Source organism: Notolabrus celidotus, chromosome 11 (assembly GCF_009762535.1).
Source record: "Notolabrus celidotus isolate fNotCel1 chromosome 11, fNotCel1.pri, whole genome shotgun sequence".
Taxonomy (NCBI): domain Eukaryota; kingdom Metazoa; phylum Chordata; class Actinopteri; order Labriformes; family Labridae; genus Notolabrus; species Notolabrus celidotus.
The window spans coordinates 7905253-7931270 of record NC_048282.1 but is presented as its reverse complement, the minus strand read 5'-3'; the positions used below and the strand labels follow the sequence as shown (position 1 = coordinate 7931270).

At 42.2% G+C, this 26018-nt stretch overlaps 1 protein-coding gene and 3 long non-coding RNA genes across 4 annotated transcripts in view; 1 reads left to right on the top strand and 3 right to left on the bottom strand.

The window, feature by feature from the left end:
* The window catches only part of LOC117821913 (ral GTPase-activating protein subunit beta-like), a 28360-nt gene extending 24220 nt beyond the window's left edge, over positions 1-4140 (bottom strand). The window contains 2 exon segments of the mRNA XM_034696478.1: positions 1609-1832; positions 4012-4140. Of these exon segments, the coding sequence (XP_034552369.1) occupies positions 1609-1785 (177 nt within the window). The 5' untranslated portion in view covers positions 1786-1832; positions 4012-4140.
* Positions 4141-5054: 914 nt separating this feature from the next.
* On the bottom strand, positions 5055-6459 carry LOC117821917. The gene is made up of 3 exons (XR_004633089.1): positions 6338-6459; positions 6131-6233; positions 5055-5588 (listed from the first exon to the last, which is right to left on the bottom strand). It is a non-coding gene; the product is annotated as an uncharacterized LOC117821917 (long non-coding RNA).
* A 16744-nt stretch (positions 6460-23203) lies between these two features.
* On the bottom strand, positions 23204-24526 carry LOC117821918. The gene is made up of 3 exons (XR_004633090.1): positions 24057-24526; positions 23396-23675; positions 23204-23237 (listed from the first exon to the last, which is right to left on the bottom strand). It is a non-coding gene; the product is annotated as an uncharacterized LOC117821918 (long non-coding RNA).
* Positions 24527-24988: 462 nt separating this feature from the next.
* Positions 24989-25401, top strand: LOC117821919. Its single transcript, XR_004633091.1, has 2 exons — positions 24989-25037; positions 25150-25401. It is a non-coding gene; the product is annotated as an uncharacterized LOC117821919 (long non-coding RNA).
* The last annotated feature ends 617 nt before the right edge of the window (positions 25402-26018 follow it).

Below are 26018 nucleotides of genomic sequence, written 5' to 3'. Positions count from 1 at the left end.
TGAAAACAGTTTGACATTTTAGCACAAAACATGCAGAGAAAGTTAACATATAAATAGTTATCCAAACTGTGTTTGTTTTCATCATAGACTATATAAATAATGGATGTAGTATCCGTGACGCCCAGCTAGGTTTTGGGAAATTCGTTAACTTCCGTACCAAATTTATATCTAAAATACGTAAAAAAAGAAAGGATGGTCTCAGGTTTCAAGTGTTGGAATTCCTTTTTAAATACAGATGTAAAACGTATGAGGGGTAACACTTGAATAAGGTTGTGGAAACCAGGTCATAACATATCTAACAGTAAATCTGGCTGTGAAGCAAATTAAGGATGTCCTGATCAGCTTTTCTGGCCCCCGATCCGATTTTTTAATACTGAATATTTACCGATACAGAGTTCCAATCCGAAACTTGTGTTTGCCTAGATAATAGTTGCACAAGAGATAAGAGAGTTGAGCTGCACACTGTTTATTTTTCCTTTAACAAAAATAACTAAAATATATGTCTTGTGTTTATTCCATTTAACTTAATCCAGCTAGCATTGTTGTAGAACTCATAATCTGTTTTACAAGCTCTGCTGTATGAGACCCATGAAGCTGCTGTCCATGCATTACAGCATGCTTGAATCTGAGGCTGCTCTAAACGCAACTCTCACGATCCAGCTGTGAGAGTGAGAATATAAATATTGGGAGACAGCGAGATCGAAACATGGTTTCATGCCACTAGCTGCGGAGTGATCACCGATCAATTAAAAAAGTCCAGATCGGCTCATATCCGACAGCTGAGATCGGGATCGGGACATCCCTATTAAATATATTTCCAAAATTAAGTGAAATAAAATTCTGATATATCTTTTAATTGATTATTAGTTTATATTTGAACAAAATGATTGCATAAACGTTGCTGTACAAATATTAGCTAAAACTTATATAGTTGATATCATCCACAAGAAAACAGCACTGTATATCTCCTAGGAGTGCAGCTATTTATAACCATATCTATTTTAGTTGTTACAGTTATGACGGTATGTAACCCTAAGGTGCCTCTCTATGGTGCTCTCATATGACACTCATATCAGTAATGGAGGAGTTAGGAACCTGTTCATGAAGCTGATTACTCCTCAAAAATGATGCTCATCACGTCAAACAATAAAGTGGTGGAGTAAAAGTGAAGTCAGCTCTCAGTGGTGACATCTCATGCACAAGAAGGATTTGCATACAATTCAAACATCTGATGTTAGCCGTTAAACCACAATCAAAGGGATCAGGTGTCTGGAGTAACCTTGTTGAACCTGTGTCTGTGAAGACTCTCAGTTATCCAGGTCATCATGGTGATACAAAACTTTATTCAAAAGGCAGCTGGACTTGGTTAAAGTTCCTGAAGACATTTCACCTCTCCTCCTAAATACTTCTTCAGTTCTGAACCTTCAACCAAGTCAAGTTGCCTTTAATCAAACGCTTGGCTTTTTGGAGGCTCTACTTGACATGATAGATTTGTTTTCCTCAGCAAGTTCCTGCACAGAGCTTGAAGTAGTTACTACAAAGACATTCAAGCAACACGTCAAACAATGCACACTCCATCAGAAACAACAGACAGGAGATCTCTCTCACCTCCTTGTCCGTCTTGAGGATGTTCTCTGTGGCGACAGGGCTCACAGCTGTGCCCAGAGGCTTGACCACAGCATTTGCCACCTCAGTCCCCACGCTGGTGGGATAGGTGTGTAGAACGCTGAGGTGGCCCTGGTCACTCTGCACCACCAGCTGCAGCGAGCGCCACTCGGAGTACATGCTGCTGATGTTCACTGCAGTCTACTCACACCTCCTGCCTCCACCTGCTGAGACAGAAACACAGGAGACAAATTAATAAGGGGAGTTAGGGAATCTATGAACAGGTTGATTGGCAAAGATCAAGCAAATATTAGAGAGTTTAAAAGTAAGATATGACCCCCAAGTGATGTAAAAGCCTTTCTCTGTGAGCTCACTGTTGAAGTATGACCAATAGGAGGCCAGTTATGTATGGAGGGATTCTACTGACACATCAACTATCCAGGTTAATGAAGTTAATGGATATTCCTCTTGCATCATCTTTTTGGTATTGCACTACGTAGACAGTCTCCTGCATTAAGTCACAGCCTGCTGCGCAAAGAGTTCACTGTGACCCATCCAGCTCAAAGGACAGGCGTACTGTGCCTTACTATGGTTGAAACATAGGTATTCGTTTTATAAAAGAAGTGTTTCACTGATGAGTAATGGACCTGGGAAGGTGTTTTTCTCCTCCACTACATGTTAGTGGCACAGTTGATAAAAAGCTTGCATCCTTTTTGCTTTTTATTTTAATGTTTCTCTGCAAAACATGCAATATAAATTGTAAAAGAGTACAATACTTCCCACAGAGAACCTTATGCCCCTCCTATTACCCTTGGAGTCAATTGGACCCCATAATGATTAACATCATTTTTTTGGCTTCATATTTCATGACTTTTCCTAATTTAGTGGGGACAACTGGGAAAACATACAATTAAAATGTTCATATGTTCCAATTTCCTGTGAAAAAAAACTACGCATTGATGTTCCTTGGGGTCAATTTGACCCCAGGCTGTTTTAGCTGTATATAACATAAGAAATTTCACATTTTACATACATTTGTTTTGGTTGTTTTGGATGATATTGAGGTCACTATAACATACATTTGTATAACCTAAAACAGCCTCCCTCAACCTTCAGATTGAGGTATAATATTTCCAGTGACCATGTCTCTAAAGACATTCAATGACGCGTCCTGTGTCATGCATTTTGATAACATAGACACAAGGCAGGGCCGACGAGAGCATGACCAACTCGCAGCAGTTTGATGTTCTGTTTTACAAATAAAGTCCTTCGAAATGCTTTAAATTGTGTTTATGGTTGAAATATATTTTATTTAAGGGGTTGTTTAGATAGTCAACAAAGAAACATAGAGTACCTGACACATAAACCTGGGTAACAATCAGTTTCTGGAGGTTTGAATTGCTGGGGTCAAATTGACCCCAAGGATAAAAGATGTTAGTAAATTCGAGGGTAACAGGAGGGTTAAAGTAAAAGTGTTGATTATAAAAACTAATCAAAAAAGTAAAAGTTCATAAAAACTACTGGATCACAGTAACTTCAGTATGTAATTCGACCCTTTACTCCCAAATACAATTGTGTCTTCGTTAGTGACAATCCTTCTGTCAATATGTAACGCTGAAAATTACAATTCCATTATAAAACATGATTCTTTATGATAAAAGTATCATAACAACCATTATACTGCTATGATGCAACTTTAATGTGTTCCTCTGTTTAACTCTTCAGGTTAAACCATTGTTTGTACAGGAAGGAGAATGCAGCATGAAAACTTCTGACCTTAGCAGATACGCAGTTATATGTTGGATAAATAAACTACATTAATACGACACAGTTAAATAATGTAAAGTCAACTTTATAGAATGAATGTGGCATGAAACATGGATTCATGACAGCCCAGGTTTTTTCTACATGTGACCTGTATCGGACAAACCGACTAAAGTGTGATCGCTAGATTAACACAGAACATGAGTTATACCTGCTCCTTTGTCTGAGATTTAATCTTAAACAAGTCAGGGAGTGAACTCACCCGCCTTCAGCAGCCTGGACCTCTGATCCTTCACAGACCCGAGAAACCAGGAAACGGTTCTGGAAAGATTAGCATGCTAACGCTAACTAGCTTTGATATCAAAACATCATCTCGTCATACTGGAGACACACGCTAAAGTACGGTTATGGCTGGCTTTATGATGAAATACAGAGTCTCTGGGCAAGACAAATGAGTTTCTATATAAAAGCTAGTGGTTCTTTGGGCTAACTCATCTCAAACTACGTGTTAGTTGATCCGAAGCTTCTAGCTAGCTGAGCTAATGTTCGCTGACATTAGCTAGCTGTCATTACTGTTAGCTACTTAACTTCACAAAGACGGTAACGTTTACTCAACATGTAATCAAAGAGTTCCACCTTTACCTGAACAAGCTGGATGTGTTGTCATAACAGATCTCTGAACCCTGTAGTTGGTGCTTTCTGTGTTTCCTGGTCTAGACCATAACAGCCTCCATCTTCGCAAAGTCAGGGCTGATGTTGAAGCTTGACGGGCTAACGGGAAACAACGAGATCCGCACATTAACGCCCCCTACTGGCCGGTTACTGTAACTGCACCAAACGTGATGCTGCCTTCAGGGACCACTGTTTAGATATTAACCTTCCTATTATCCTTGGGGTCAACTGGACCCCCTTCAATGTTTAACGTCTGTAAATTAATGACTAACATAATTTTTTTGGCTTCATATTTCATGACTTTTCCTAATTTAATGGGGACAACTGAGAAAACATGAAATTAAAATGTTAATATGTTCCAATTTCCTGTGAAAAAAATTACGCATTGATGTTCCTTGGGGTCAATTTGACCCCAGGCTGTTTTAGCTGTATAAAACATAATAATTTCATATTTTACAAACATTTTTTTTGGTTGTTTTGGATGATATTGAGGTCACTATAACCAAGTACACTTCCGCCAACCTTTATGTTGAGACATAATATTTCCAGCCACCAGGTCTCTAAAGACATTTAATGTGTTCTGTGCAGTGGTGGACAGTGACAAAGTAAATTTACTTGAGTACTGTACTTAAAGCTGCTGTGAGGAACTTTTGATTTGTATTGATTTTGGCGCCCCCTGTGGGCAAAGTGATACCTCTTATCTCTTGTCCTGTACATGCAAAAGTAGTGTTTAGTACAAAAAAACGTTATCCTGTTGTCTTCCAACAGTCAAATTTATCACACAATTTGATTATTTTCCATGAAAACAGTCATGTAAATTCTGTTTCTAAAGTGAGATGTCAATCATCCGGTCTGACACCTACCCCCTCACAGCGGTTTCAAGCATTAAAATCGTCAACAGAGCAGGCGTCAGTGTTGTTGCTGATGGTCTTGTTTACTCTTAAAAGTCATGAAGAGGCATCAGTATCAGTTTCAGTCTGTTTCTCAGCCAGTTCAAAACTCCTCACAGTGCCTTTAAGTACATTTTTGGAGTATCTGTACTTAACTTGAGTATTATTTTTGGAGGGAACTTATTACTTTTACTCTGTGGTGTAAAGGAACGAAGTAAAAGTACTTTGTTGCAGTACTTATGTAGGTTTTGGGAGTATCTATACTTTACTTGAGTTTCTATATTTTTTGCAACTTTCACTTTTACTTCACTACATTTAAAAAGAAAAAAATGATACTTTTACTCCGTTACATTTATATTGTCACTGTCATTACATGCTACAAAAAAAAATGGGAATATAATTGTCTCAGGAGGTATGGGTTATCAGGACTGTGCCTGTTCTCTAATAACTGGCGCTCTCAAATCAAGCTTAGGCTCATCTCAGTGAGACCACACACAGCCTGTGAATATTCATCAGTCTCAACAGCATGATGGAAGTAGCCTCATCCATTGGTAGTGAATCTTGGCTCTAGTTGAGGGACAGCACAAGTCTTCTGAGTGCAATTGGGAGGATTACTAGTATTGTTGAAGCTGTAACAATGGCAGCTGCTGTTGACACCTGTGAGGAGTAGCAATAACCAAAAAAGATCAGCAAATTGATACATCAAAATGATAAGTCAGATATTTTAAACAGATCTCTACCAGTGGCAGAAAGATACTTTGCTGTAGTACCTAATAACCTGCCAGCCCCATTGACAAGTTTCTTTACAAGGATTTATTTTTGTGGCGAGGTTACGATATTGATGCATTGGAAGGGAAAAAATTATGTCAAATTTTCCTCAGGGAACAATAAGGAGTATCATATCGTAAATATAGCATGCAGCTATCTTTCTACCTAACACTGTGTAGGATAATGTTACGAATGCATAAAAACTGTAAGTTGTAATTTTCATTGAATTAATAAACTTGATGAGAGGGCACTGGTTTAGCTCAGAAGGTAGAGCATGTACAGACGCAAGAGTCCTCTATGCACTGGTCGCAGGATTAATTCCTGGTCCCCACATGATTTGGTGCATGTCTTCTCCTCAATGAAGTAAATAAAAACGATCCAGAAAATAATCTAAATATAAAAAATGTATATATAATATAGACAGCAGTTACCTTAACAGCAGTGTTATAGTCATTTTGAAATGTTTGAAAATACACATTGTAGAGGGCAAGGCTGTAGTGGAAGAACCCATCTGTGTCCTCTGAATCTCTGCATCTATTGAGAGAAAACATAGAATAATTTCTTCTCACAGAATCATGTTGTGACGCATTGAATGCACTTACACAACTCTTTTTCACACACATTCAGTCGTAACACACCTTTTATACAAGGTATTTCAAAGCGTAATGTTGTCTTGCAGGTAGAGCTCTGAAAGGCCCAGGTTGATCAATACTGACAGCGGCAGCCTGTAACCCTCCGCAACAAGGAGGCCAAGGTTGTACCATCCGGGAAGAAGAGTGTGACTCACACCCACGAGTAATTATTAATAAACACAGACTTGAATAAACGGCATACACACACACACACACACACACACACACACACAAACAGTGCAATATTAGGAACTTTAAAAAAGCTGACCTGTTGCTCCTTCCTCAGTGCTGCATGCAAGTACTTCTTTGCTGCAGAAAACAAAAGAAGTTCCTGAGGTCAGTTGGGACAGGACTGCTTAATGTTAACATTAAATATCAGATTAAACCCCTACAGGATGACCCAGGTGTGACAGATGAAATGCTGATTGAAAAGATAACTGAAGCAGCTAACCTAGAGACGGAGAGGCTCAATAAGTTGAAAAGACAAGGCACAAAGGTAACCAGAGTGAATGAGCTGCAGACAGCTAGCAACGCTTGGGATAGATCGCATGGCTCCTCACCACCTCAGAGCACCAAGCCTGAGAGAGGCTCATCAGAACTTTCCAAGGAAAAGACCAAAGTGGCGCACCCCCTGCCTGAGCCTGAAGTTCACTCTCTGGTAAGTGAACTTCAAACAGAGGTTGCTGAAATGAAACTATTGATGCTTGCCTCAATGAGTGCTGGTAAGCCACATCACTCCAAGCGTACAACAGAGTCCAAATACATTCGTAGGAGGGGCTGCAGGACCTGTCAGTACAAAGGAGATGGAGAGAGCTGCAGCCACTGCTTCAAGTGTGGTCAGCATGGCCACATTTCCCGAAGATGCAGAGGGTTACGGTAGGTGCAGGAAAACTCCAGAGGGTTGTTGCTGAGGAACCAGCAGTGATCCAGCCACAACCATCAGAGTCCCGCCACTGCCACTACTGCTTCCAGGAGGAGGGCACAGGCAAAAAGCTCAAGATATGTGCGGGGTGTTCAGCCACAGTGTATTGCTCCAAAGCATGTCAGAAGTGTCAATGGCAGGAACACAGTAGAGCAGTTAGGCTAGTTGAGCGACACTTAGCTGAGACAGACACACAAAATAATAAGCTACCAGAAACCTGCCAAGTTGATTAGCTCTCTGCAAAACAAGGTAAAAAGCTTATAAAATTAATAGGTAAACGCAAGATGGTCAAGTGTACCTTTGATAATGTACCAGTGACAGCATTGTGGGATACACGTGCTTAAGCAACAGTTATAAATGACAGATGGCGAGCAGAGCCCCTACCCAACAGTTCAATCAGAACATTAGATGAACTCTTTTTTTTTTTTTTTCTCTTTTCTTCTTCTCTTGTCTGCATATATATTTCTGGTTTGTGTCATGTTTGTCACAAACTGTCAAATATTCATGCAATTTATTCTTGCAGCAAAAGAAAAGAAAGAAAACCTTTTTTTTAGATGAACTCTTAGGGCCAGAACCACTGAACGGCCTTGCTGCCAATCAGACTGAAATACCTTTCATAGGATGGATACACGAAGAGTTTAAACTAAGTAGGTCAGGGGCCACCAGTACTAACCTGCTAGTGCCAGTACTGGTTTATAGTGATCCAAATGTGCCATCAGACCCTGTTATTGGCTTCAATGTAATAGAGGAAGTGATCAATGAACAACTCAAACAACAGAGAGGTGTGGCAGCAAGTGACTGTGCTACATAAATCATTAGTGGAGCTTTTGACATTGACCCTGGTGCTGCAAAAACTTTTTTCCAGTTATTACACCCTCACCAAGACACCAGTGAGGGAACCAAGGTAAGAACAGGCAAGAGCAGAGTTGTTTTGCACCCAGGTGAGGTCACCACAGTTAAGTGTCGCACCCACATGCAGACTGAGAAAGACACTGTAATGTTGTTCTGCCCCAACATGAACACAAGCTTACCTGAGGTGTTACACATCCAAGAAGTACTGTTTACCATGAGGAGAGGTAATTCAGCCACTGTCCCTATTTCTTTGATTAACACTTCAAGACACAGCATCACACTGGGCCCCCGTGTTAGCCTGGGACACATAGAGAACGTGAAAGCTGTGTACCCAGCCACTGTACAACCTATGACACAAGGACGCCCAGAAAGGGCGGCGCCAAGAGACACAAACTGTCCAGGCACAGAGTGACCTGACACTGACTGTGGTGAAGCATGGGACCCACCTGTAGTATTAGATCGCTTAACTAGTGACCAACAGACTTTGGAGAGAGAGATGCTCAGGAAGGAGTGCAGAGCCTTTGCTCGAGATGAGAATGATGTAGGCTGGATACCTTCACTCCGTCTGCACATCACCCTGAAAGACCAGACACCTGTCCAAAAGACTTCCATCAGTGTTCCCAAGCCACCACATCAGGAGGTAAAGGAATATCTTCAAGACTTAATTAACAGGGGCTGGATTGCAAAATCAAGATCATCTTACTTGTCACCCATAGTGTGTGTGAGGAAGAAATCAGGTGAACTGAGACTGTGTGTAGACTACTGGGAGCTGAATCGGAAGTCTGTGCCGGATAGACACCCCATTCCGAGAATTCAAGACATGTTGGACAGTCTCAGTGGGAGCTCTCTGTTTTTGGTGTTAGATCAAGGTAAGGCATACAGTGGGGCAAAAAAGTATGTAGTCAGCCACTGATTTTGCAAGTTCTCCCACTTAGAAAGATGAGAGAGGTCTGTCATTTTCATCAGAGGTACACTTCAACTATGAGAGACAAAATGAGAAAAAAAATCCAGGAAATCACATTGTAGGATTTTTAAAGAATTTATTTGTAAATTATGGTGGAAAATAAGTATTTGGTCAATAACAAAAGTTCAACTCAATACTTTGTAACATAACCTTTGTTGGCAATGACAGAGGTCAAACGTTTCCTGTAAGTCTTCACCAGGTTTACACACACTGTAGCTGGTATTTTGGCCCATTCCTCCATGCAGATCTCCTCTAGAGCAGTGATGTTTTGGGGTTGTCGCTGGGCAACACGGACTGTATACTCCCTCCACAAAGTTTCCATGGGGTTGAGGTCTGGAGACTGGCTAGGCCACTCCAGGACCTTGAAATGCTTTTTACGGAGTCACTCCTTCGTTGCCCGAGCTGTGTTTTTGGGATCATTGTCATGCTGGAAGACCCAGCCACGTTCCATCTTCAATGCTCTCACTGATGGAAGGAGGTTTTGGCTTAAAATCTCAGGATACATGGCCCCGTTCATTCTTCCCTTAACACGGATCAGTCGTCCTGTCCCCTTTGCAGAAAAACAGCCCCAAATGGGTTTCCACCCCCATGCTTCACAGTAGGTATGGTGTTCTTGGGATGCAACTCAGCATTCTTCTTCCTCGAAACATGACAAGTTGAGTTTTTACCTAAAAGTTCTATTTTGGTTTCATCTGACATGATATTCTCCCAATCCTCTTCTGGATCATCCATATGCTCTCTGGCAAACTTCAGACGGGCCTGGACATGTACTGGCTTAAGCAGGGGGACACACCTGGCGCTGCAGGATTTGAGTCCCTCTCTGCATAGTGTGTTACTGATGGTAGCCTTTGTTACTTTGGTCCCAGCTCTCTGCAGGTCATTCATCAGGTCCCTCCGTGTAGTTCTGGGTTTTTGCTCACCGTTCTCATGATCATTTTGACCCCACGGGATGAGATCTTGTGTGGGGCCCCAGATCGAGGGAGATTATCAATGGTCTTGTATGTCTTCCATTTTCTTACAATTGCTCCCACAGTTGATTTATTCACACCAACCTGCTTGCATATTGTAGATTCACTCTTCCCAGCCTGGTGCAGGTCCACAATTTTCTTCCTGGTGTCTTTGAACAGCTCTTTGGTCTTGGCCATGGTTGAGTTTGGAGTCTGACTGTTTGAGGCTGTGGACAGGTGTCTTCTATACAGATAACGAGTTCAAACAGGTGCCATTAATACAGGTAACGAGTGGAGGACAGAAGAGCTTCTTAAAGAAGAAGTTACAGGTCTGTGAGAGCCAGAAATCTTGCTTGTTTGTGGGTGACCAAATACTTATTTTCTACCATAATTTACAAATAAATTCTTTAAAAATCATACAATGTGATTTCCTGGATTTTTTTTTCTCATTTTGTCTCTCATAGTTGAAGTGTACCTCTGATGAAAATGACAGACCTCTCTCATCTTTCTAAGTAGGAGAACATGCAAAATCAGTGGCTGACTAAATACTTTTTTGCCCCACTGTACCTCCAAGGCTTTGTAGATGAGGACGGTCAGCCTTTCACTGCCTTCATTACCCCCTGGGGCCTTTACCAATGGGTAATTTGGTAATTTTGGTTTCAGCACCTGCTGAATTCCAAAGACGTATGGAGGAGTGTTTGTGGGGTTTACGTGATGATATTTGCCTGCCTTACCTTGATGATAATCTGTAAATAAGAGTATTTACCCGTGTGTGGTAGCCAGATCTGTAAAGGTGGACGTTGCATCCACTACCCACACACTCTTCCCCTCTAGGACACTTCAAGGAGTACTTCCACACTCCAACAGGCCGCCAGACAAAGACACGGCTCCAAAAGAAGACCTGTGGCTTGGGAAGACCTCCACTGATGTAGCTGGGGGGTTCTGGTGGGTAAAACCACATGCGGTCCGATTTCATCACCCTTCGCCTCTTCATCTGACCAGAAATGTATTTGAAGACTTGGACGGGTGTGAACAGCCCTCTCTCCGGATCCTCTTTGAGCCAAGAGACGTCGGCCGCTGGGATGCCATTGGGATCTTCCCAGTGACACATCCAACCCTCTAGCTCAACCTGCAACACAGTTATCACAAAGCATTTTATATAATTGTGTATATAGCATTGTTAAAAAATAAAATAATGTTAATATATATGTAAACCTTTATCTGTCATTAATATTGTTTGCATATAATGTGAATACAACTTACAGAGGCTTCGGTCAGAGCTAAGTCAGGACCCTGACTTGTGGTGGGAGACTGCTGTGGCCGGACAGCAGTGGACAGCGTTTGCTGCGTCTGCTGCGTCTGCTGCGTCTGCTGCGTCTGCTGCGGACGGACAACAGTGGACAGCGTCTGCTGCATCGGGTGCATCGGCTGCATCGGCTACATCGGCTGTGTCGGCTGCATCTGCTGCGGCCGGGCAGCAGTTGACTACGTCGGCTGTGTGGGTTGCATCTGCTGCGGCCGGGCAGCAGTTGACTACGTCGGCTGTGTCTGCTGAGGCCGGACAGCAGTTGACTGCGTTGGCTGCGTCTGCTGCAGCCGGACAGCAGTTGACTGCGTCTACTGCGGCCAGACAGTGGAGAGCATCTGCTGCAGCCGGACAGTGGAGAGCGTCTGCTGCAGCCGGACAGTGGACTGCGTCTCTGTGGGCTGGCTCTGGGGCAGGTCTACGAATTTTAAAAACACTGTGTGTTTGTATTGTTATTGTTATTTTTTATTTATCTTGTATAGTTGGATGTGTGCAAGCTCTCTCTCTCCCTTACCCTCCACTGTCTGGTTTGCAGCAATCAGCTCGGATTCATCACCAGACCACAAAGAAGCGTCACATGTCGATGTGACTGCCTGCAAACAACAAATGAAATATATCTATCTATATTTTATGAAGTACAAGTTATTAAATTCAACAACTAAACAAACATTAAGCTTAATATCAGAATGTTTCACATATTTTGCTCTGACTGTTTAATAATGAATACATGATCAAGTCAACACTTACTTGCTCCTTGTCCCTGATGAGTATCCTGAACCTCTTCATCTCGAAGCTGGTGATGTGGGTCACTGGGTGTTCAGCCACCCCCTCGTGGAGCTGTGGGCCTTCAGCACCACCTCCCTCTGCTCCGGAGTGAAGTCCTCTGTTGTCTCTCAGTGCCGATTAATTCCTTACACTTTAACTCTAATACACTCTTATCACACACTTTGTACATATGAATATCCAGAAATATTTACATTGGGATTTTTACACTGCTCAAGCAAAACCTTAATTACGGTACAGGGGAGGCAGTAGATCCCAGGACGCATCGCTTCAGACTCTCCACACCAGGAGTGAACTCAGACTTTTTTTCCTTTTTCTTTTTGGTGAGCTGAACTTTCCCGTTATCAGCTTGTCCTGATGCCTGGCAGCAAATGTCACCCGTTGATGGTCATAGGGCAGCAGGTTCTGCCAGAAACCTATGATTGTGCTAACCTCTAGAGTTCATCATACTGACCACAAACTCTGATAGTAGGTCCACACGATCCATGCCTGGCATGTCATGGTCATGGTCAAAGCCTAAAAAAAAGATAACAGCAGTCAATCACTTATTTTATTAAGACATTTATTTTTTAATCATTGGCTTTGTGGGGTCTTATTTTCAACTAAATGTTAAAGCCCCCTCACCAACTGTCCTTCCTCTGGTGTAGTATCAGGCTGCATGGCGGCAGAGGCTGAGGTGACTGCAGGCTGCATGGCGGCAGAGGCTGAGGTGACTACGCCGGAACATCCATTCATGGTGGCATGCTCACCCATGGCTTGATGCTTTTTTGATGCCATCTGTGATTTAAATTAGCAGTATTTTGTATACATCATTTTGCAGTATCCAAACCACAAAACGATTTTAGGATTTAAAAAACTATTATACATAATGGAATGAACACATCGCCATTAACTAAACCTAATCTGCACTTTGATTTAGAAGCACCTTTTTACTTAGTGCAAAGGGGTTTGACGCTTCACTGTAAAAACATTCATTTAGAAAGAAGAACCGTACTTTATTAATCCCCATGGGGGAAATTAAATTTTTCTACTCATGTTATTATTTTCGTCATGCTCCACACAGTTTTTGGTACATACCCAAGTGATAAATATAAACAGTAACAGAGATCTGTCTCTGTGTTTACCTGTTTAACACACACCTGCAGAAGAAGAGAATCTGCTCTCTGTTTATTATGTCCTGATGCATTAGAGATCGATTTACTTTTAAAATGCCTCATTATTAAATTATTTATTACTTTAAGGGAAAATAGAAACCATGCACCTCTTTTCAAACCCTGTGCTCATTAATGATCAGCCTTATATGACACTTTATTAACCTGACAGGAAATATAAAAGTGTTTTTACTAACAGACAAACTTTACTGTCAGACTTCTCTTCATGATGAAAACCAGAACAAACAGGGAAACAACTGATCACGAATATATATTCTATTGATATGAGACTATATTACTTAATTTCATTAGATATTGAATCTGAAAAAAAAACAATCAGATATAACATAATCCACCCTCTGTTGTTTTGAATTTAAGATTTATGATTTTGCATTATGTTCAGTATTTTGTGTTTAAAATCTCACATCAAACACCTTTCAATCTCAGCTCATCACACACAGACTGTTAAGAAACGGACGTATGTTTATGATCTGTGGTGGAGTTTTTTTTTCTAACGCGATGGTTCAGAAGATATTAAGATACAAGGACATGACTGACGTGACTCCCGGTCGGGAACACATGGCCGTTGGCTAAGAGGCTCAAACTCCACCTGCTTGATTTCCAATATGGCTGCCGCCGTCGATAAATCTCAGGAATAGATTGGTGATGCACAAACATGCAGTGACATGTATTTATACTTAGGGAAAGATATCACAGTTAGTATCCCGAGTAGTTGAGCATTCAAATAAACCTACTTGTCTAATGACGTCACCACTTCGACTCGAACCAGCGACCCTCCGGTTCCCAAGTCGAGGCTCTAACGACTGAGTTACTGCCGGTAGTCAACTACTCAGGAGTGAACTAGTGCGGGTAGTCTACTGCCTACTGTTCTACTGCCGGTAGCACCATTTACCCTAACTTTGTCCACCGATAATCAATCTAAACCTTTTCATTGTGGTTTATATGACTTGACAAGAATAATTGGGGAGATTTGCGGGAGTTTTCAGCGACCGTTACAGCCCAGAAGGCACAAATGCGACGGTAAATGTATAAACCGTGACTAACACTTCAAATTGATCTAAACACGACACGTTGTGTAAAAGTGTTCTGGTTGTAGTTTTTTTTCCCGATATCACAAATAGTTTCTGTCATCATCGATCAGCATCACACACTGTTATACCGGCAATTGGAAAACTGTCAGAAGGTGTTTCTCTAGCTTGAGTCAGTTGGAACATGATAGACGAAAACAATGTAAACAAATGAAAAACCTGTAAAGTCAGCATGTCCAAGCATGAACTAAAACGTATATCACAACAAATCTGAAAACCCTTTTAATGACCTACCGTGAAAGGTGCCTTGACGGAGTTTCCCGTTGTTGTCTGCACACGCGTAGATGCCTTGCCATCTGATTGGTCGAGGCGGCAGGAAGTGGAGGAATTTTTGAATTGTTAAAAAATGGAGAAGGGGGATTTGATTGACAGGATATGGACAAAATTGTTGTGAGGCAGAGGAACTTTTACTAACACCTGTAGTTTCTTTTTTTTTTTTTTTTTTTTTTTTTTTTTTACCAGCGTGTACAGGTTCGTTCGTTTTTTTTGTTTGTTTTTTTTTTTTTTTTTTTTAACTAGCATGTACAGCCAGGGTTTTTTTTTTGTTTTTTTTAATTACCACAGATGCCAGTGAAACACACAGACCCGCCGCTGGTTGTGCCCTCTGCCTCACAACCAATAATCCAATATGGCCACCTTACATATAAATCATCGCGTGCAGCTCCCCGTTTCTATCACGGTGTTAAATATTAAAAAGTTTGGTTATGGACTCAATACACTTATTATGATTCCTCCGCAAACACGAAGTACGAGATACATCGAAAAAAAAACGAGAAATGAGTCAAAAACGGTCAAAACCGAGAAATGCTTCGTGTTTCTGTGGCGCGCCGGGAGATGATGTCACATAGTCTACTGTGACTGCAGATTTTCGCACCTTCTGATTGGTCAATCTGACTGGATTGAAATTTGGATTAGCAAAATTCACGACTGTCTGATTGAATCGTTTCTCAGTTTCTATATCTTTTCTCAGACTACAAACTATTTACAGTTGTAATAGTTTTATATGACATGAGCACTTTTCACCGGAAGAGCACGTTTGTTTTCTTCTGATCGCCTGTTAGAGCGCTTGGGACGATCGCGACCGCTCTGGTAACAGGTAAACATCCCTCGATCTCATTCATACAGTGCAGTGATTTATAAAACGATAATGGATTTTGTCAATGCTAATCGTTTTACTATTGCGCAGTTGTTTAAGTGTTGGATGAGTGCGTGCATAAAGCAATCTACATTCAAAGTTAAAGCTGGGGTTGGCAGTCTCGGAAAACTAGCATGAATTTGAATGTAGCAACTCCGTCTAACGCCTCCCCTCCTCCCTCAGAGCTCCTCCAAAACGACGCCCCCCACCCCCACCCCCGCTCACATGCACGAGCGCCGCTGACTGATTCAAAAGCGGTCCTCACCAAAACATTATCATAGTGAAAGTTAAAAACAAAAATAAATATGGCTGCTGTTAGTACTCACAACTGTCATTCTAGCACTATCCAGTTGTACCAGTGGCACGATATCAGGAGAAAAGTTATAACACATATAAAACTGTAAAAGCTCTACTGTTTGTTAAACGTGTTCAGTGTAGATGTTCTTAATTCCTACAGTGGTGACGGTTAGTGAATGCATCAGGAGAGGTGTAGAGTGTGTGAGCTGGAGAGAGGAGAGACAAGAGAAGAAGTTCTTCATTCATTCAAACATTGATTGTTGTTTTGTTGGTTGGCGTGCTCACGGTCGACAGTGACCGGTTAGTAAAGCTCAACGTGTTCATGAATCGGCTCTTAGTCCCTACAGATACACTACCGTTCAAAAGTTTGGGGTCACCCAGACAATTTTGTGTTTTCCATGAAAACTCACACTTTTATTTATCAAATGAGTTACTATAGTCAGAGAAAATATAGTCAAGACATTGAGAATGTTAGAAATAATGATTTTTAGTTGAAATAATAATTTTGTCCTTCAAACTTTTCTTTCATCAAAGAATGCTCCTTTTGCAGCAATTACAGCATTGCAGACCTTTGGCATTCTAGCTGTTAATTTATTGAGGGAATCTGAGGAAATTTCACCCCACGCTTCCTGAAGCACCTCCCACAAGTTGAATTGGCTTGATGGACACTTCTTGCATACCATACGGTCAAGCTGCTCCCACAACAGCTCAATGGGGTTGAGATCTGGTGACTGCGCTGTCTACTCCATTACAGACAGAATACCAGCTGCCTGCTTCTTCCCTAAATAGTTCTTGCATAATTTTGAAGTGTGCTTTGGGTCATTGTCCTGTTGTAGGAGGAAATTGTCTCCAATCAAGCGCTGTCCACGGGGTATGGCATGGCGTTGCAAAATTGAGTGATAGCCTTCCTTATTCAAAATCCCTTTTATCTTGTACAAATCTCCCACTTTACCTGCACCAAAGCAGCCCAGACCATCACATTACCTCCACCATGCTTAACAGATGATGTCAGACACTCTTCCAGCATCTTTTCACTTGTTCTGTATCTCACTTATCTTCTTCTGTGTGATCCAAACACCTGAAACTTTGATTCGTCTGTCCATAACACTTTTTTCCAATCTTCCTCTGTCCAACGTCTGTGTTCTTTTATCCATATTAATCTTTTCCTTTTATTGGCCAGTCTCAGATATGGTCTTTTCTTTGCCACTCTGCCTAGAAGGCCAGCATCCCAGAGTCGCCTCTTTGCTGTAGACATTGACACTGGTGTTTTGCGGGTACCATTTAATGAAGCTGCCAGTTCAGGACCTGTGAAGCGTCTATTTCTCAAACTATAGACTCTACTGTACGTGTCTTCTTGTTCAGTTGTGCACCAGGGTTTCCCACTTCTCTTTCTACTCTGGTTAGAGCCTGTTTGTGCTGTTCTCTGAAGGGAGTAGTACACATCGTTGTAGTAAATGTTCAGCTTCTTGGCAATTTATCGCATGGAATAGCCTTCATTTCTAAGAACAAGAATAGACTGTGGAGTTTCATATGAAAGTTCTCTTTTTTTGGCCATTTTGAGAGTATAATCGAACCCACAAATGTGATGCTCCAGATACTCAACTAGCTCAAAGAAAGGCCAGTTTTACAGCTTCTCTAACCAGCAAAACCGTTTTCAGCTGTGCTAACATAACTGCACAAGGGTTTTCAAGGTGTTCTAATCATCCATTAGCTTTCTAACATGATTAGCAAACACAATGTACCATTAGAACACTGGAGTGATGGTTGCTGGAAATGAGCCTCGATACACCTATGTAGATATTCCAAAAACCAGACGTTTGCAGCTAGAATAGTCATTTACAGCATTAACAATGTATAGAGTGTATTTCTGATTAATTTAATGTTATCTACATTGAAAAAAACTGTGCGTTTTTTTTCAAAAATAAGGACATTTCTAAGTGACCCCAAACTTTTGGACGGTAGTGTACAAATACATTTTCTGTCGGACTTAGTAAATGTCATTAATTCTTCTGCTTGTCAGAGCCCCCCTGGTGAGAGCTTTTTAGACCCTGATCCGGACTACAGTCCTTAGCAAAGCAATTCATCGGGTCAGAGGGGACAGGCCCGAGGTCGAGCGAGAGGGGGACTCAGAGTGCACGCCGGGGAAATGTACGTGCAGGAGGCGGGCAGAACGGCAGGACGGGATTTGAATGGTTTAAAATTTTGGCACCCAAAAAAGGCTGATTGGTTGTTGTTTTCCCAGGTTTACTCCGGCTGTAGACAGCAGCTTTTCTTCGCTCTTTTTTAAGCACACATTATGTATTGATTGCCATCAGGACATAAAGATCATTTTAACCAGTATAACAAAAAGTGTATCTAAATCGGATTACCAACCGCAGCTTTAAGACTGTAATGTAACTGTTACATTATGTTTGAGAGTTGTACTTGACTATTAAAGTACTGGACACGGACAGCAGGATTACACGAGATGGGTTTATTCCTTAACTCCTTAGTCACCGGAAGTTACAGTGTTTATCCACTAGGTGGCAGTATATGCAAACTGTGCAGTTACAAAGCACTAACACCACATCCTCCCTTCTGAGACCATTTACTATTTTTCCCCAAAAAATACCATAGCACAGTAACTTAATAGGTTTGCTTGTTTTTTAACTTTTCAACCTACATTTATGAAAATAACTATTTACAAACATAACATCAATTCAACAATTTATATCTGTTCATGTTGTGAAGGTTTAACTATTTACAAACAACATCTGTTCATGTTGTGAAGGTTTAACTATTTACAAACAACATCTGTTCATGTTGTGAAGGTTTAACTATTTACAAACAACATCTGTTCATGTTGTGAAGGTTTAACTATTTACAAACAACATCTGTTCATGATGTGAAGGTTTAACTATTTACAAACAACATCTGTTCATGATGTGAAGGTTTAACTATTTACAAACAACATCTGTTCATGATGTGAAGGTTTAACTATTTACAAACAACATCTGTTCATGATGTGAAGGTTTAACTATTTACAAACAACATCTGTTCATGTTGTGAAGGTTTAACTATTTACAAACAACATCTGTTCATGATGTGAAGGTTTAACTATTTACAAACAACATCTGTTCATGTTGTGAAGGTTTAACTATTTACAAACAACATCTGTTCATGATGTGAAGGTTTAACTATTTACAAACAACATCTGTTCATGATGTGAAGGTTTAACTATTTACAAACAACATCTGTTCATGATGTGAACGACTTCAGAAGAGCCTCCTCCACACCAAAATACCTGGTGTGTTTGTGTGTGTGTGATTTTAAGATATGCTTATTTTTGACCTCTCTTAATTTTAATTTTTAATTGCTAATAACTTTTAATAATTGTTGAGCAGTCCCCTGGGGTGCGCCGGTGCTGCTCCTGTCCACCTCAGAGGTACAGCCATCCACTCTAACGTACTGTGGCCATCCAGTGGGGTAGTTCACGATCCAGTCTGTGGTGTCCGGGTAAAGCTGCATGGCCAGCAGTTTGTCTCTCAGAAGACAGGACTGGATGGTGTTGAAAGCACTGGAGAAGTCAAAAAACATGACTCTTACAGTGCTTCCCTGCTTGTCTAGGGAGAGAGACTTGTGGGTGAGGAAGATGATGGCACACACGGATGTGCGGCCGACATGTGAACTGCAGCGGGTCCAGGAAAGCAGTCAGCAGTGTCCTCAGCAGTGGCGGCTGGCCAATAGGGGCGCTAGGGCGCCGCCCCACCACCCACCACAAGACATTAAAAAAAAAATAAAAATAAAAATAATTAAATAATAAAATAATATTCTGAACTGTATGTATATATATTTTAAAATGAGCAAGATTAATATTGTATAGTTAAATAATTATTAGCAAAGCTGTTTCGTTCATCTGTGTTGTCTGATTGGTGACGTATGTTCCCCATGGGTTTTCCCCATAGACTGGTTTTCTCCGGTTTTCCTCCGGGGCGCAGAAATCTTTGGCCATAGACTCTCGTTAAAAGTTGTACATGCGCAGTAGCTCCTCTTCAATACAAGAGATAGGGCCGTGTCGGGGCGCACCTTCCCTGCGCCCAGAGCTGAATGCAGCTTGATTTACAAACCATCACCCTCCTGTCATGGGGCTGACGTCACAGCCGTCTGTCATCAAGCGCGGTTGATTGACAGCTCGAGCCGTGGGAGTAGGAGACGATCGGACAGAGACGCAGAGAAAGTAAATAACTCAGTGAAGTCACTCAAAACATCACCTTTAGAGAGGAGAACGTACCAGGAGAAGCTCCACGTGAAAGAGCGTGGACCTGATCAGCCCAACATCAACATTAATCATCAGTCCAAAGACAGAGGGACACAATACATCCGGTCTTTTTCCAGGACCTGGTTTAGCAACAAGGCTAACTACATGCAGTGATGCTAATGCGTTAGTCTGCTTTCCCTGCCTCCTTTTCCAAACATCAGGATCTGACCCATCATGGATAAAGACAGGTATTACTGATTTAAAGCACTTTTCAGAAAAGTTAGACTGGCAGGAATAGTAATGCTATTATTTGACAGATTATTTGTTAACAAGCATTATACACAGTGTAACAGCGCCCTCTGCTGGCGAGCATGTAATATCATTACTACACACACATTAATTGGTGATGCATGAATAATATCCACACCTCTTTAAATAAGTACTGAGACAATGATTAGCTTACACAGCTTATACACATGGTAAACAGAAATCTTATTAATCAATGATCTACTGTAGCTATTTAGCCTACTGCACCAGTGGCAGCATGAATACTACAGCCATGAGACACCATCACCATGGTCACTTATCTATTACAGGTGATGCAGCAAGACGATCAAATGAATCTCACTGAATCTGCGAGGTGCTTCTCAACACTGAAGAGAATCAAGACCTTCCTCAGGAACACAATGTCACAGGATCGTCTCAATGAATTGGCCGTGCTCTCTATGGAGAAGAAACTTGTCAAAAGCATCCCTGACTTTAACCATAGAGTCATTGAGAAATGTATTTCTCTCAAGGAAAGAAGAGCAAAATTTATGTACAAAAGTTAGAACAGTACGTGACATTACAATGTTGCTTTTGCTGTTTTCATGTATGTAAATACACTGGTGTGATACCCCAGACATTTACCAAAAAGCAAGCAAACATGTACTATTTTGGAGTTATAGCCCCCCCTGGACAAAACTCCACCAGCCGCCACTGGTCCTCAGGTGCTCAATGTCACCGTGGTCCTCTTTAAAAAGCTCCCAGTCTGTGACATTGAAGCACTCCTGGAGGGCTCCTTCTGCATCCTTAGACCAAACCTTTACCATCCTGGTGCAGGCCTCCTGCTGGTTCACGAGTGGCCTGTAGGTGGTTTCCAGGTGGATCGGGTTGTGGTCTGGTTCTCCAAGAGGGGGGGGGAGGAGAACAGCTGTAAGCCCCCCTCACGTTGGCACACAGAAGGTCCAGAGTTTTGGGGTGCTGCGTCTGCAGGCACGCGATCACAGACTGGAGGACGTCACTCGCTGAAGCCGCTGCAGCTGATGGAGGAATGTAGACAGTCACAGCGATAGTGTGTGAAAACTCCCGCTGCAGATAGTACGGCCGTAATCCCACCGCCAAAAGTTCCACATCAGGGGTGCAGACAGAGTGCTTCACTGTAATATGCCTGGGATTACACCATTTAGAGTTCACAAAGACAGCAAGACCTCCTCCTCTCTTCTTACCGCTCTGCTTTCCCCTGTCTGCGCGTATCAGCGTGAAGCCAGCCAGTTCAAGCACAGTGTCCGGTATATTCCCGTGCAGCCATGTCTCCGTGAAGCAGAGCAAACTGCACTCCCTGTAGATGCTCTGGCTGTTTACTAAAGCCATCGGTTCATCCGTCTTGTTGGCGAGTGACCTCACGTTCCCCATGATGATGGATGGAAGAAAAGGCTTGAATTTTCTGTCCCTCTCGATCCTCTTTCTGACTTTCCTGCCGGCCTTCTTCCCGCGTTGGCCGCCTCTCCGTATCTCCTCAGGGATGCACGTTGAGGGAACTCCTGCTGCACGCCTGTAGCGCAGTAGTTCCTCACGGGAGTAAGTCATTCTCCAGACAATGAAGTCAGAATACCACTTAACTCCTTCAAAAATAATCCACAACTAAAACACTGCGGTGGTACAATAAGTCACAAACAAGATGCATCCTTTTTTATAAGGAAAAAATAGCAAAAAATAAAGTTAAATAGTGTAAAAGGTAAAGAGGGTTCGAAGCTGCTGCAACCAGAAACGGCAGCTGTAGGACTCACTTCTCCAGTCAAGGTTGCATGGCTTTTGAAGGGGGGGGTCTCTGAACAGTCAATCATACAGGTGGCTTTTGGATAGTGTTCCTTGAAACACTGAAGCATTGTTGCCTGAATGGTCTCCATGGGAAGCCAGGGTATGTAATATCTCATGTTCTCCTCCGTGAGATCAAGCCAGCACGTAATCACCTTGCTTACTATGGTCTGAGAGACACCAAACCTCTCAGCAAGGTCACCCTTCAATAAATTGAGACGCAGCTTCATCAGGGTCATAAGAAGCTGATTCCTGGGGTGTAACTGGAAGCTGTTATTGTACTCTTTTGTGAGGTGTTCAGCAACACAGTTGAAAGCCTCCAGAGACAACCCTGTGTGGAGCAAACAAAGGTTGTCCTTCCTCAGTAAGGTGGAGTACAAGATTCAAGATTCAAGATTCAAAGGTTTTTATTGTCAATTTTCACTGAATATACAAGACATTCAGGAAAAACGAGATGCTGTTTCTCTCTCTTCCAGCTCTTTAAATATCTAAAATTTAAATATAAAAATACAATAAAATATAATAAATACAGTTCTATCTATAAAAACAGCCTGCACAGTGCAGGTATTGCAGTGACAGTTTAAAAATGTACACTGAAAATGAGAATAGATAATAGTGCAAATGATATTAAGGTGCAGACAGTATTGAGAATAAGTAAATGATAGAGTAACCGGTTAATGTGCAAAAAGCAGCTGAGGTAGAGTCCTTGTATGTAGTGTGTGTGCGTGTGTGTGTGCGTGCGTGCGTGCGTGCGTGCGTGCGTGTGTGTTGGTTAAAGTCAAAGTCCAGGGGGCAGAGGAGGGAGGTAGTGAGAGGAGTTCAGCATCCTGACAGCCTGGTGAAAAAAACTGTTCAACAGTCTGGTGGAGCGGGCCCGGAGGCTCCGGTACCTTTTCCCTGAAGGCAGGAGACTGAAGAAGGAGTGGTAGGGGTGGGAGGTGTCACCAGCGATGCTGACGGCTCTGCTGGTGAGGCGGGTGTGGAAAATGTCTGTGAGGGGGGGCAGAGGAACACCGATGATCTTGCTGACTGTGTTCACTATGCGCTGCAGAGTCTTTTGGCAGGAGGCAGTACAGCCGTCAAACCACACAGCGACGCAGCCAGTGAGGACGCTCTCGATGGTGCCTCTGTAAAAGGAGAACATGATGGGGGTGGGACTTGTGCTTTTTTTCAGTTTACGGAGGAAGTAGAGCCGTTTTTGAGCCTTCTTGGCCAGTGATGCGGTGTTGTTTGTCCAGGAGAGGTCATCAGAGATGTGCAGTCCCAGGAACTTGGTACTGCTCACCCTCTCCACAGCAGCGCCGTTGATGGTCAGTGGGAGGTGCTGCTGTCGGCCTCTCCTGACGTCCACGACGATCTCTTTGATCTCTACAACGCAGCTGGCTCAGCGCACCGTGTTCCGATATCGTATGTCAGTGGCTTCAGGTGGAGCGATGCTTTTAAACCATAGCTGTGGTCAGAGACGCGCAGATCCTCCCACTGAGTTTCCACATCGCAGCGTGTGGGCATGGCAATCTGGTCCTCCTCGCAGTTGTCCACTGCTTCGCTGACTCTCACTGATGCATCTGTTGAAAAAAAAACCACATTTTCACATTAGCACTTCAATTTCAACCAGGCGGTCACACAAGTCAAGTGAGTGTATTTGAAGGTCCAACATCATGAGCATTAGTACGGCACGGTCAGCATTCAAAATCATGTGAGACAGAGCTCTCTAAATGTAGCTTGCTCTAGCCTACAAGCATCTTACAGGGATAATATGTGCTACAGTAAGACTGTAATGTAAATAACCAACGTAAGTTTGATACTTATATGGTCGCAATGGTAATCCTCCATATTAATTGCAGTCAATTAAATGTTCATTATGTTCACAACGTTAGAGGTAAACAAACACGGATTACACGAGTGTAACTTTAGGCTAACAAGTCAACAATAACAAGCTAGCTTACCCATATCTGAGAACCTCTACAGAGCAGGGGCTTCTTTACTGGAGCATCATAGCCGAGCCATTTCTCGGGGTAAGGGTACTCATCTGTCGGCTTCCCGTCCACGAAATCAAACGAGCACACATACGGGCGCTTAGGTGGGCACTTGAGGTTCGGCGCCTTCAGCCACAGCCTAAACTGCTCCTCGTCTTTAGGGGCTGGGTGCAGGTTGAGTGAGGGAGTGAGGAGAGAAGGACAGGTAAGACGGAGCCAGCCAGCTAGAAAGAGGAGGATTGGGTCTGGCGGTGTTGCGGACCAGTTTCGAATCAGCTGCGGACTTAGCCGAATGGTTAAGTTGCACGCCTGTGAATCAACAGACCTGGGTTCGAGTCCAGCCTGTGACTTTCTTACCGCATTTTTTCCCCCACTCTCTCCCAGTTTCCACCATAGACTGTAAAAAATATGGACGTAGTATCCGTGATGTCACCCATCTGTTCCTGAGAGCTGTTTTGAAGCAAATCGACGGCAGCAGCCATATTGGTAATGCGGAACTCAACCAGGCAGAGTGTCACGTAGTGTGAGCCCCTTAGCCAATGGCTGTGTGTTCCCGACCGGGAGTCACGTCAGTCATGTCCTTATTTGGGCAAAACTCGTAATCTTAATATCTTCTGAACCGTCACGTTAGAAAAAAATTCACCCCCCGTACAGTGTGTGCCATTAGAGAGATTAGCTTCATATGGCCAAGCCGTTTTTTGAACCAGGCTGCAAACATGTTTATTAATGCTGCAAAGATCGTCTTTTTCCCATTCATGTCTATGTAGTTTCCGGTGTTTCTGCAGCCAGCCTCAAGCGGATTCAGTTTATAGCACTTCCGCATTGGCTTCATCGTTTGAGACCGGAGTTTGCCGCTTGGTTTCTACACTTTCCTCTCCTCTAGAAATAAAAGATGTCAAAGCACAAAAAATGTCTTTAAAAAGGAAGAAAGAGGAGGATTTCCCCTGTGTGGTAACATTTTGATTTGATAACTCCTAATAACACAAGCATATTCAGTGTCCGACGACGGACATTTAACCCTTTGAATGTTTCTTCAACCTCCTTTTAAATCTCACTTTCACAGTTTGACGAGGTGTTTCGGACTAAACGTGTGAGCAGTATCTACAACTCTTGAGTAGTAAATTGGGTTTCAATTGTTTTTAAGAGCTGAAATCTTAAAGTGTATTATTTGGCCTGTGTCCAAGTCACATGACTGCAACCAAATGGGATACTCATGCTTCCCAAATTAAATCCATTCCACTTTTCTTTTCAATAAATGACATCACTTTTGGTTTGATATTAAAAAATAAAAGTGATGAAATCTGCTGTAACATAATCCTGTGCCTCTCAAAATTCTTTATTCATAAAAACAGGACTATGAAATCTCCCCCCAGATGGATTGTTTTTCTAAATGAATTCCAATTATCAACTCAAATCATTGAAAACAATGAAAGGACCAAAAGCACTTCAAATATACGATTCCCTAAAATGATTTCCCTCTGAACTGTAAAATGATTCCCTCTCCTTACTCAACTTATTTTATTATTTATTTTCCAAGTATAGATCATTTTCTCATTTGCCTTAAATTAACAACTCAAGCTGTATTGTTTCTATGTCCTTAATGATTTTTTATGGATGATGCTCCTTCTGAATGTGCCCATTGTTTGTTATGTACATCTAAAATTAAGTTAAAAAAAAACAAAAAGCCAACTCGTGCTTCCCTCTCGTGCGGGCGCGCGCTCGCACACACGCATGCGTGAACATGTGAATCCAGCCAACCACGGTATGGTGAAATATATATTTCCTTATGAAGCACAGTTAAAACAAACGTGACGTGCTTTCAAATGGCATCTGTAGTGACAATAGCAAGTGAAAAAAATGATAAATACTTCCCAAGAAACCCCCCCAAAATGTTGCAGTTGAGGCTTTCAGGGGGTCTCGTGTCAATTAAGG